Here is a 12,522-nt window from a genome sequence, read left to right as displayed (position 1 = left end):
AGTTTGATTCCAATCATTCCTACGTCTAGTTTGTTATGAAGTACAATGAGTATAGTATCTCAGAAGTACTCACGTTGCTCTCTCTCCATACTATTAATATCATCTTTGTCCTGGACATCTGTCTTAGGCTCCCCCTGCTCTCCAGGTTCTTTTTGTCGTTTGTGTTTACATTGTTTGTTTTTACCATCCTTCTCCCCCTGGTTGTCACTCTTCTCTTCTGGCTTTTCAGGTTCTTCAGATTTCTTTGTTCTGCTTTCATTTTTTTCCCCTTCCATGGCCTTCTGATCCACACAGTCTTCTGACTGTGGACTTTTTTCTATATAAACCAAAAGTAACCAACATTTAATTAATGAAAATTTAATTTCCTCTTATCTCTAGATGTGCTTTGAGGAAAAGGAGGTAGTCCTAAGCCTTGAGCTCTCCAAGAGCATTAATCATCAGTGCTTTACTCAGGTTAGGAACACAGCACTCAAAGCCACCTAGCTTAAAATCTGCTTCACAGTGTCAGGAACAAATATTTAAGGAAGACAGCTGACAATTTTGCAATTATAGACTCAGAGTAGAAGACCCTGACTAATATTAGGTACACGCTTTATATTTTGTCCATGCAACTCTAGACCAAATTCTTCACCACATGAAGAGAAAGGCCATACAAACATTTCCTAGATTTGCAGGGAGCGAGAGGAAGAATAACAAAATGAAAAGGTTAAATGATAAGCAAACTGCTAAACTGCTACTTAGAGACTATCTCCAGGCCAGAGTGAATGAGTTGGTATTAACTTTTGTACAATAATTTCTGGCTTTCCAATTTGGTCTTAGGCCTTGCTGCCATGAAGGAAAACAGTCACATAAAATCACTAATGGGGACAGGCTTGAAGCAGGAAGAACAGTGGTGTATGAAGAGGGAGCCCCTGAAGAAACTGTTTAGGTAACACAAATTCAAGCTGGCATCCTAGAGTGCAACTAGCACAACTGTAATTTATCAGAGGGCCTAGGACTTAGTTTTGTTGTGAAATTTCACCATCACTTTCTGCTATGAGAAATCTTAACCCATAAAACTCTAAAATTACCTGCTGCACAAATAGCAACATAAACAAGTTCACCACACTACCTGAAATAGCAAAGTGAAGGATACAAAAGTGCACTAATAGAACTAAATTTTGAAAGTACCAAGATAATTTACCTGTTTACCTTCATTTTTAGCTGTGCATTTACATTATCTGACATTTCCTTATCCAGTTTTCTTCCCAACACATTAATCAGTTATGATAAATTAAATGCTTGAAGGAAAGATGTGAGTTGAGAAAAGTTCTACAGTTGTTCATGTAAGCTGAGGCACTGAAGAGTCTTAGTTCTTCAAATAGTTAAGAATCATGTGCCTCCTAGAAAGGAATTAATCAGAGATGACCTTTCCAACTGTCCCTGCTTGAGAAAACCCAAGGCAATGTTTTGAAGAGAAGATGAAATTAAGTATCAGTATGCTAAGGCTAGCTGAGATAATCATGGAATAATTTAGATCAGAAGGGATTTCCAAAGATCTCCAGTTCAACCCTCAAAAAATAGGGCCAATTCAGATCACAGTGACTATCTCCAAAAACGGAGATTTCACAACTTTTCTGAGCAACCTGTTCCAGTGTTCTAACTACCTTCACAATAAGTAATTTTTTTCTTACATTGAATCAGAATTCCTCTTTTCCAGCTTACATCCATTGCCTCTCATGCTTCCACTAGGCACATCTGAAACCTCTTATCTTAGCTTTCTCTCTTAAGGCTGAGCAGATCCAGTGCTCTCAGTATGCTCTCCTATGTTATATGCTCCAGCTCCTCATCAACTTGGTGTCTCTTTACTGAACTCCCCTCCAGTAACTCTATGTCTTCCTTTCAATGAGGATCCCCAAACTGGACAACACAGTACTCCAGATGCAGTCTGACAAGTGCTGACTAGAAGGGAAGAATGACTTCCCTTGAACTGATGGCTATACTCTTGCTAATAAAGTTAATGATGTACCTGGTCTTCTTGGCTACACAGGCACTTGATGGCTCATGTCAACCAGAGCTTTTCTACAAAGCTGCCTACCAGCCAGGTAGTGGCCAGTCTGTACTGTCCTGTGGAGTTATTCCATCCAAACACAGTATTATGCATTTACTTTTGTTGAACTCCATGAGATGCCTATAAAGCCATTTCTCCAGCCTGTGTGAGGCCCCTCTGAAGAGCTGCCCTGCACTCCACTGTTCCCTCTGATTTGGTATCTTCCACAAACTTGCTCATGGTGCTCTCTATCCCATCACTCAGGCTGTTAATAAACTCATTAAACAGTACTAAGTCCAGTGTCAGTCTCTGTCAGGCCCCTGCCACTAATAACTTGTCCCCAGCTGTGCTTTATGCTGCTGATCACAATTCTTTGGGCCCAACAATTCAGTCAATTTTCTACCCACTTTAGTGTCCACTCAAGCACCCTGTATTTCACCAATTTGGCTATCAGAATACTAGGTGAATCCATGCTAAAGTCAAGTTAAATGGCATCCACTGCTCTCCCTTTGTCCATTGATCCAGTCATTACAGAAGAAAATCAGATTGGTTAGGCAAGATTTGCTCTTGGTAAATCCATGTTCATTATTTCCTATCACGTTGTCCTTCATGTTCTTGGGAATGGCTTCCAGAAGGATCTATCTCTTAATCTTACTAGGGATTGATAAGCATCAGCAGAAGTAGGATGACAGCTGTGGAAGAGACTGCAAGGTTGCCCCATTTTTTCTCAACAGTGAACTGCTAGGTTAGTTCAGCTATCTGATGTAACGTCACCTACAAAATAAACTCAAGGCTTCACTTAAGCAAAATGTTTTCTATAAAGTAATCTAAAAAATGCTATTAAAAACTCATAAAATAAAAAAAACCTGGCAATAAAGTAGTAGCCATAAACTTTTCTGTGGCTGACCTACCTGAGCAACTAAATATTTTGGGGCTTTCAAGCCTTCTCACAACCTTCAGTTTGGGTACTAAGAAATCATGAGTCCATGTTGTATTAGAAATATATTAAAGAACACACAGAACTTGAGACATTAAGATAACCAGAAAATGGATTTAATTTCCAATGAATTTAGGCTTAAACTAAATAAATAGAAAATGTTAAAATCCTGAAAGAAACTGTGCTCCAAATTTGAGATACTCAGTGGCGCTCTGGTGCAAGATATGCCCAAATTCCACAGAAATTCAATGAGATGTAGGGGCTGACATGTTATCTGGGTCTCTGGAAATTTTCCATTAATTTATAAACATGCTCCAAGTCCTCCTTTTGCTCATTCCTCCTCCTTCCTATACAGTCAAATTCTAATCTGGTGGGCAGCATTTGCAAAGCTGAAGCAGGTAACAGACTCCATAGTATCTAAACAAGCCTCTACCATTCTGAATACCCTCACAGCAAGTCTAAAGGAAAACCTGTTCATCCCCTCAGAATGCACCAGAAGGCAAAGCCTCTTAAACAAAAAACAATGTTATAACCTCCTCTTTTCTGATCAAAACATGTGAGCAGTGGACGTATTATCAGCATGTTCACAGAAAGGATTAACTCTGTTCTGGTTTGAAGGTATTACCCTGAGATGAGACTGCCTTGTCAGCAGTCTGAGTTGATGAAGGATAAGCATGGTAATGAGAAGACTGAAGAAATTATTCCTTGATCTGTCATTTTGATTGGTTTCACTGTTACCTTGTAAATTTAAGACATTTCAAATCACGACCTTCAGCAAGCCTCTATTCCAGACATTAATCATCATTCTGCATTAATTCCTATTTAAATACAATCACCCACATGTTGTTCTTAACTACTCCAGTATCAATGCACAGAAAAAAAATCTGCAAAAGCAGGACTTTTGTACTCATTCAAGTTGGTCTTGAATGAATAAACCCTAAGTAAACAGACTTCAATTTATGTCAAACTAGATAAAAAGAATCAGGTTTAGAAAGATGGGGGAGCCTCAGTGTAAATAAGATCAACATTGTATTTAATTTTGACTTATTTCACAAGTGCTGTGTTAGGCAATAAGAACTCCTTCAACGTCTCAAAAGGTGTTGGTTAGAGAGTGGGGGTTTGATGTTGCTTGTTAACCCATGCTTTAAAGGCTCTCTGGTGGAACAGTGAGTCACCTCTAACAACTCTAATAATAGCAGGCCACTCGAAGTTCAAAGGCACCTGCTGAGATTCCCTGTGTATGATTGTCTCTAATCTTTGCAGCAGCTCAGGTAGTGGAAATGTTACACAGTCACCTCTAAGCGGATCAGTGGTTTTGAAGTTATTTCTAAACACCAAAGTTTTAAAAGAACTCACCATCAGCAGTTGGTGTTTTCTCAGCTTTCGGGTTTCTAGAGCCAAGCCAGTAAGATTCCTGCACAGGGAAATACCAAGGCTGTGGTAGCCCATAGTCCCCTAAACCAAAAATAAGTAGGTAAAGCGTACTTCATAAACACGTTCCTCAGTGGGCACAAATTAATCTAGGCAAAGTCTGAGCTATAATTATAAACACTTGCAGTCCTAGTATCACATATCAGAAGGTCAAACCACCCACAAAGTACCTGACAGAATAGATTTTGTTTGCAGATTTATTTTTTCTTTTGGAGAGGAGTAAAATATTCAGAAAATATGTGATCTGATTGGCCTTACCTTTTCTTAAGCAGAACATGGTTTAATTACAGAATGAAGCTACTCCCTACATGGGGACAACTTGAATCCTCACCAACCAGGCAGCAGCTGCCAAGGAACACCCTGATTGCTTAAGATGGGATCCCAGCCTCACTCAGGGATTTTCTTTTAAGGCCCACTTACACTTGAGGGTTGACTTGAGTGAAAAACTTATTATATTTACACTTACTACCCTGGGCCTGAATTCACAACTGGCAATGATAAAAAGAGACTCCGGCTGTTATTTCAGCACACAGCCTTGCAGGAAAAGTGACAACAGTATAATCCTTTTCTTAAGCAGAAGTGGGCTTTATTAGTCATAGGTTAATTCTGTTTTGAAAAGAGAAAGTACAATAACATTATCAGTTGTTGTCAGGCCAGACCAGAGCTAGTGCAAGTCAACACTGCTTTCCTGGGTCATACTGATTTATAGAATGCAGGGATTTGAGCTGCTATGTTTAAAACTGGCATCCTTGTGAACCCAGATGTTATTGGCCTTGTGCTACTTATTCAAAATAAGCAAAGGGAATTTGTGATTCTCACTGAAAGATGATCAGTTTTTTTACATTGAAAACCACTGTTTATGGAAGTGTCTGCTTATTTCTGACTTACCAAAAAATACCCTGTATGTCAGGCAACCGGTTGTACTCCCATTAATGCACGCAAACGCTCTGTCTGCATCCATAAGCAGTTTGCCTTGCGCTTGTTATGGACTGGATTATACCCCTTTGAAGCTGGTGGCTAAAACAACTGCTTCTCATTCAGAATGAATGCAAAACCCAAGTGAACTCTATTATGGAGCAGAATGCTCAAATAGCCAAAGGACCAGTGTGCCAATGGGTGGTTAGCTACAGAGAAAACTTGAGCAGGAGCTGAACCATACAGTTCAAAGGATTATCCAAGGAACTCATATAGTAAGCTCAAAGACTACAGCATTGATTTGGTAGATATGCATGTGTGTGACAGAGAAATGCTATGAGAAATTCCACAGAAACAGAGGAGCAGAAAGCCAAGGAGACGTTCAGAGCATATTTTGGGAGGAACTGAAGCTGATGAATAGAAGCCCTGAGAGGTGTTACTTTTGTGTAAAGTGCTAGCTGAAAAAAAACAACTTGGGTCTATAAGCAAAGAAACTACCGTTGTTTCATTCCTGCTGTGTTCATGGAAATAGTACATTGTCCATTCTTTTTTAAATAAACAGAGCTGCAACACAGGTTTCTCCAAAGTGGAACTTTTAGGAAAGTTAGTGTAAATCAGCTTTGAAAATAAGTATGTTAAAATTGCATTAAACTTCTTGGTGAGGACATATTTCTTAAAAACTGAAAAGGCATTAATTTGGTGTAGCATAGCTCACTTTAGTAGGGACACTAACAAAGCAGACTTAAGGTCATATTTTAAATTTGAAGCAAAATATCCTCAGACATATCTAAAACCATTTAACAAATCCTTATCTTTTCTTGATTTGGAATAACTATCATAAGTGGTGTGTGCAGACAAGCACCATCTTACCTTACCCATCATTAATTTTCCTTCATAGCTAGAAAATCTACAAGATCTCAAATTCTGAGTAACCACTCAAGCAAAAAAAAAAAAAAAAAAAAAAAAAAAAAGATAGCCATCTGCTAAGAAACACATTCTGGAACTGCAGTTCACATGTGGGACTAAAATTAATGAAAAGAAAGCTCACTTGCTTTTACAGCATAAGAGTCTGCGTTTATTATATTGTAATAATATTCAATAAGAAGCAAGATAACCATTGAAGCTACAAGGACAAACCGTTTTCTCACAAAGGAAGTTCCCAAACTTTGTAATTCATGACAAAGAAAATCCTTTTGTGAACTCGCGCTAGAACCAGGATTCCCATTTAGAAATAAAATAAATCCATACAGGAACTTTCACAGCTGCCTAGGACACAGTATTTGTCTCGGGAAATAGTACTATCCTTTAAGAAACAGTTGGCCTAATGTGGCCATAGTATGTATGTGAACTAGAACTGTTATTTCTATATTTTCAAAAATTACAAAAGTTTTTACTAGAACTAGAAATGGTTGAAACTTCTCAAAAGAAAAATATGTACACAAATTGGCTTTTAACAGATTATATTTTTGTAGATTTATTTTCTATTTAAATTTTAAAACAGTACCAGAAATTGCATCCTCCTTCTTACTTTTTCCTCCTTTACCATTCTTTTCAGGACTAAAATAGGAGAAAGCAAAAAGAAAGAGGGAAAGGTGGAAGTCCTTAATAAACCAGTGGTACTATACTGGATAAGACACATGGTCTACAATGTCAAATACCCTTTTTCTGACAGAGAAATACTCAGAGACTGATTAGACTAACACAGTTTACAACTACCACCACTACTTTGTATGAATAAGAAATTGACATACCTGGAAAAATATTATCAAGATACCAAGAAAGTATTCCATAGAGAAAAGCATCAAAAAGCATCATTTTAATGGAAAAGAGAAAGCTATATTCATCTCCTTCCAAAGGACTGGTTCTGATGTTACCCCACTGTAGGCCAAGACCTTGCTCTTCATAGCGTGACAAGTATTCTGTACCAAACCCAAAAGCTACTTGAGAAAGCAAACTCTGGAATAAAGGAAAAATGACATTCAACTCAGACAGAGGGACATTTTGTAAAGCAACCACAAAAAAAGATGACCTTTAGGGACCGGACTTCAAAACCTGATAATGCCTAACAAATGATCAGGGAAAAGTGATTTCAGTTTTATATTGGACTGGGATGTTTAATCCTCTGAATGGTGGCAATTTTAAGCAGTATTTAGCCATAACAGACTGAAGTCAACCTTGGCTGCACTTTCTTTAGCTACTAGGCAACCTTCACCTCTTGTTTTTTTCCATTAATGTCTCTGCTCAGAAAATACTATAGCTGCATCTAGAAGTTTGCAGTGTACACCTTTGCCTATCTTGGAGAAACAAAATATTTCTTGAGTATATGGGGCAGGGCCACTATGAGTAACAAGGCAGAAAGTACACCAGTTGCTCAGCATAAGGAAAACCACAACCATACCCTCCCCTGGTGTGTCTGCTACCTAGTTCCCACACAACAAACTAATAAACCAGTATAGTATCCAAATATCCTCTTCAATGTTGCATTGCAAAAACAGAGCAAGAAGTGATATAGTGCTGTTTCACAGGGTATGCAGGTCAGCCAGGAATGCCAGACCTTAGGAAAATGAGGGGACAAGAGGGACAAGAGGGATCTCAACAGCAACTCTTGGTGTGCTAAGTAAAGTGTTTGGTTTTCAGCAATACATTCATTGTTCAATTACTTTACTTGTCCTTAAAAATTTTTATTTTTTCTTTAGGCCCCCTACACATGAACAACCCACCCATTTATCATCCTTTGTAATTAGCTCTTCTTCAGAGCCCTGAACAACAAATATAAGACCAAACAAATCAGGAACAGAGAAAAATATTCATGGCTTCTGGCCAGCAAATGTCCTTCCTTACACGGATGCCTCCTCCTTGACTTTAGGGTGAGAAGAGAGTTGTCTTTGTGTTTAGACTATGTGCTAGTCTCAGGATTTCTTTCCAAATCAGAACCTCTCAGAGGCCAACCCTACTCATTTCCTGACTTAATGACAGGATCAGGTTTTGCACTTTATTGCCTTAACTGGTAGAACTAAAAATGGTATATACTACATCTATATAGTACATGAGTTAAGAAAGCTGATTCATAGCCATATTTACACTTAATTACAGCTTTTAAAGAGTTTTGTTTTCTCTTTCCTTTTTCATTAGATTTCCTAGTGCAAGAGGAGAAGACAGTACTTCTCTTTTACCTAGGTTATTAAAATGCTCAGCAAAGATGGGGAGACTGGAATCAAACACCCGCTCCCATTCCTGATTCATTGGACACCAGAAAATCAGTCTGAATAATTTTGTAAGTTCACAGTCCCATTTCAAAAAACAGCAAGAATTTTCCAGCTCCACTGAATTGTTAAATATCTTACCTATTACGGAAGAGAACCAACAAAGCAGCACTGCATGGAGAACATCTACAACTTCTTAGATGGAAGATATTTCTCAGAGCTTTGGCACTTGGGTTAAAATCCTAAGTCTATGTTCAGCTAGAGAAGGAATGTGAACCTGAGGTCTTCTCATCCTTAGATATTACCCTGTTAACTAGGTTATAGCACATGAGAAAGATAACTGTCCCCATTTTGTGAGTTGCCTTTGTATTTATTAAACATACCAGAAGTTAAATTTGCTTTGACTTACAAGGAAGTGTTCAGATCTTTTTGAACATTATGCAAATTTCCTAGCATTCAAAAAGTAAAATAAATTTTATTGAATTTTCTAAAAGCCATGAAAATATCTCTTGGTCACAAGGCCTGCTAAAGGCTTATTCACTTGCAATGCCTAGTTATTTGAGAGAGATTCAGAGGTCTCCCCCTCTGAATCAAAAAAAGCAGAGAGGAAGAGGTGTGCCATGCTTTGTTACTCACATATGCACAGTGAGAAGGGCAGCTAAAATTTGAACCCAAAGATACCATACAATCAGTGAAAGACTTACTGCTAGGATCTTCAGATTAACAGTCATACGGTCTTGCCAGACAAAGCAGACAATATGGGGCAGGTACAAGGTGAAGTAGATGACTCCACTGCAGGCAGCTGCCAGATTTGCTTTGGAGAAGAAGGTGCTGAACAAGAAACACTGCATTATGGTGGCTGTGGTGAATGTCAGTAGGAATAGAAAGAAGAGAAGTGGACTGCTATAATGTAGTACTTGTCCGCACTGTAAGCAAAAGGAAAATGGAAAAATTTAGAAGTATTGCCACTTTCTGCACTAGCAGAAAAGGTCAGAATTGCCATTGACCTGTAACCTGTAATGAGAAATAAGCCAGTCTTTCTTACCTAATACGACTTCTAACTCTCCCAGGCAGTAATGTTTCAACACCTGAGGTCATTACAATAACAAATCCTTCATCTAACTTCATCCCTGCTCCTGGATTGTGACTTCAGGTTAGTATAATAGGCTGTGGAATTAATATTCATATGTGATGACTGAATTAAGATCATAACTGATTGAAAATGGACATTCTGTCCCGTCTTAATAAGCAAATGATTCCAATCAAGATGTGCCTGCTCGGAAATTCATACATTTTATATAAAACTATTTGTACTATTATAATAAATTTTCACTGATCTCATCTCCTCCTCAGTCCACTTGCTTGATGTGCAGGAAAGACAATGTAAGGAAGCCCAAAAAAATCCATCTTAAAAAAAACAAACCCCAGGAAAATTACAAAGCTTCTGCACCTAAATAATATTCAAACTCCAGAAGGGTGTCACAGCTGAGGAATCCAAGTGCAGTTTCTCAGAGATCCTTGTGTACTAACCAACCTGCTGGGTGAACTTTTATTGACCTTCCTTCCTTAGAGCTTTTGTAGATTAAATGCTCCTTCTCAAGAAGAGCATAGATTGCTGCTGATAATCTATTTACTCCTAAAAAACAATGTTGAGACCTATTTATTAGGCTCAACTTTGTTTTGAGCCTTATATAAGGCTCAAATAGGTCTATATAAGGCTATAAATAGGTCTCAACATTATTGCAACATCCCACCGGGCCTCTGAGACTGATTTCTTTGTCAACAGTGATACAATCTCTCTCTCATAAGAATGTATTTACAAAGGTGCCTCACACTGGCATAGTGAAATCCAGGAAAGGAAGCGAATTATAGGTATAAGCACATTCCTCTCTGGTATTAACCATCTCCTAATTTTTAATTAAACCAGTGTAACAAATAAGTAAGGTTTCTCTATCCACCCAAGCTGTAATGGAACTGCAAGGAACTGGAACAACTCATCAGTGCAGGTTGACAAGATAGAGCGGATTGAACCCTAACTGTGCATTTATACCAATACCAGTTCCGCACATCAGAAAAGATGCAAGGGCTTTCTTCCTTATCAAAATGCTACAGATTTCTATAACTAAATACAGCAGCTAGGAGGAGCTTGGTTCTCAGGTAACAGAGATAAGAAGTAGTCCTTAGAGACAACATTCAAACAGTCCTGAAAAGTTACAAAAACTAGTGCAAATCTAAGTCACAGAAGCAAAAGGGTAGGGTTTTTTCTTGTTTTTTTTTCAGGCTGTCCTGAAAGTTCTGTCCTTGCAGTCTCTTTTTCCATTGAAATAGCGACACCAAGTTGGGAAGGAGTGTTGATCTGCTCGAGGGTAGGAAGGCTCTGCAGAGCGATCTGGACAGGCTGGATAGATGGGCTGAGGCCAATTGTATGAGGTTCAACAAGGCCGAGTGCCAAGTCCTGAACTTTGGCCACAACAACCCCATGCAACACTACAGACTTGGGGACGAGTGGCTGGAAAGGTGCCCGGTGGAAAAGGACCTGGGGGTGCTGGTTGACAGCTGGCTGAATATGAGCCAGCAGTGTGCCCAGGTGGCCAAGAAGGCCAACGACATCCTGGCCTGTATCAGAAATAGTGTGGCCAGCAGGAGTAGGGAGGTGATCGTGCCCCTGTACTTGGTGCTGGTGAGGCCGCACCTCGAATGCTGTGTTCAGTTTTGGGCCCCTCACTCCAAGAAGGACATTGAGGTGCTGGAGCGTGTCCAGAAAAGAGCAACGAAGCTGGTGAGGGGTCTGAAGAACAAGCCTTATGAGGGAACTGGGGTTGGTTAGCCTGGAGAAGAGGAGGCTGAGGGGTGACCTCATCGCTCTCTACAATTACCTGAAAGGAGGTTGCAGAGAGGTGGGTTTTGGTCTTTTCTCCCAAGTGACTAGTGACAGAACAAGAGGCAATGGCCTCAAGTTGCGGCAGGGGACGTTTAGACTGGATATTAGGAAAAATTTCTTTACTGAGAGAGTGGTGAAGCATTGGAACGGGCTGCCCAGGGAAGTGGTAGAGCCACCATCACTGGAGGTGTTCAAGGAACGTGTAGATGTGGCACTTCAGGACATGGTTTAGTGGGCATAGTGGTGTTGGGTTGATGGTTGGACTTGATGATCTTACAGGTCTTTTCCAGCCTTAATGATTCTGTGTGATTCTGTGTAATTTCTAAGCAGGCAAGCACTGAATATTATAAATGAATCACATGGTGAATTACAAGACTAAATTCTTTGTATTATGATCACTCCTATTTAAAGCAACAATTATTATTTATTGGGAGATCTGCCTCTGTCTACAGGAAATACACTATACAGAGTAATCAGCTTGATGTATTGTTCTGTGGTGGATCTCACAATAAATCTCACTAGTGAATTTATCTTTCTGTCATTGCCAAATGCTGATGCTGTCATGAGGTCTGCTTAGAAGAATGTGCCTGCTACATGCTGCGATCAGAACAGGCCACCAGCCATTCCCACCTCCCTATGAATGGCAACTATTCCTTCTCAACAGCAAACTGCTATCAGCAGTGCAAACACAACAGTGAGTTTGAGAGTGGCAATCCTTACCATAATCAGTGCTGTGAGGAGGAACGTGCTCACAGCCATCATGATGAAACTGTCTAGGAACCAAGTGCACCAAATCACCCCATTAGTTATACCCCTGTTCTTCATAGCCTCTTTCAGACGCATTTCCTTCTCCAGCACTATACTCTTCACGGTCATAGAAACTGAATATATCCAAGCTAGCACCATGAAGATGGGAAAGGAGCGGTTTAAGGTGATCATGAATCTACCAAAGCAACAATGGAGAAATGAATTAAAATTAGATAAAACAGAAATATTGAGATGAAAACAAAAAATGAAAAGGAAAAGGAGTGGGGAAGAATGCATGTATTAAACATGGGACTGGAAATTCTCAGTCTAAACATCGATAACACATTGCTAGTGAACTTCACAAGCAACCTAAATATTA

At 39.3% G+C, this 12,522-nt stretch overlaps 1 protein-coding gene across 1 annotated transcript in view; it reads right to left on the bottom strand.

The window, feature by feature from the left end:
- Positions 1–12,522, bottom strand: part of ABCA4 (ATP binding cassette subfamily A member 4) — a 76,864-nt gene that overhangs the window by 32,670 nt on the left and 31,672 nt on the right. The window contains exons 14-18 of the mRNA XM_059822263.1: positions 12,117–12,339; positions 9,220–9,441; positions 7,064–7,268; positions 4,323–4,421; positions 92–316 (exon numbers count right to left, since the gene is read on the bottom strand). Of these exons, the coding sequence (XP_059678246.1) occupies positions 92–316; positions 4,323–4,421; positions 7,064–7,268; positions 9,220–9,441; positions 12,117–12,339 (974 nt within the window). The remainder of the gene's footprint in view (positions 1–91; positions 317–4,322; positions 4,422–7,063; positions 7,269–9,219; positions 9,442–12,116; positions 12,340–12,522) is intronic.

The sequence above is a fragment of the Gavia stellata genome, chromosome 10 (assembly GCF_030936135.1).
Source record: "Gavia stellata isolate bGavSte3 chromosome 10, bGavSte3.hap2, whole genome shotgun sequence".
Taxonomy (NCBI): domain Eukaryota; kingdom Metazoa; phylum Chordata; class Aves; order Gaviiformes; family Gaviidae; genus Gavia; species Gavia stellata.
Note: the sequence above shows the minus strand (reverse complement) of the source record. Positions and strands in the feature narration are given on the sequence as shown.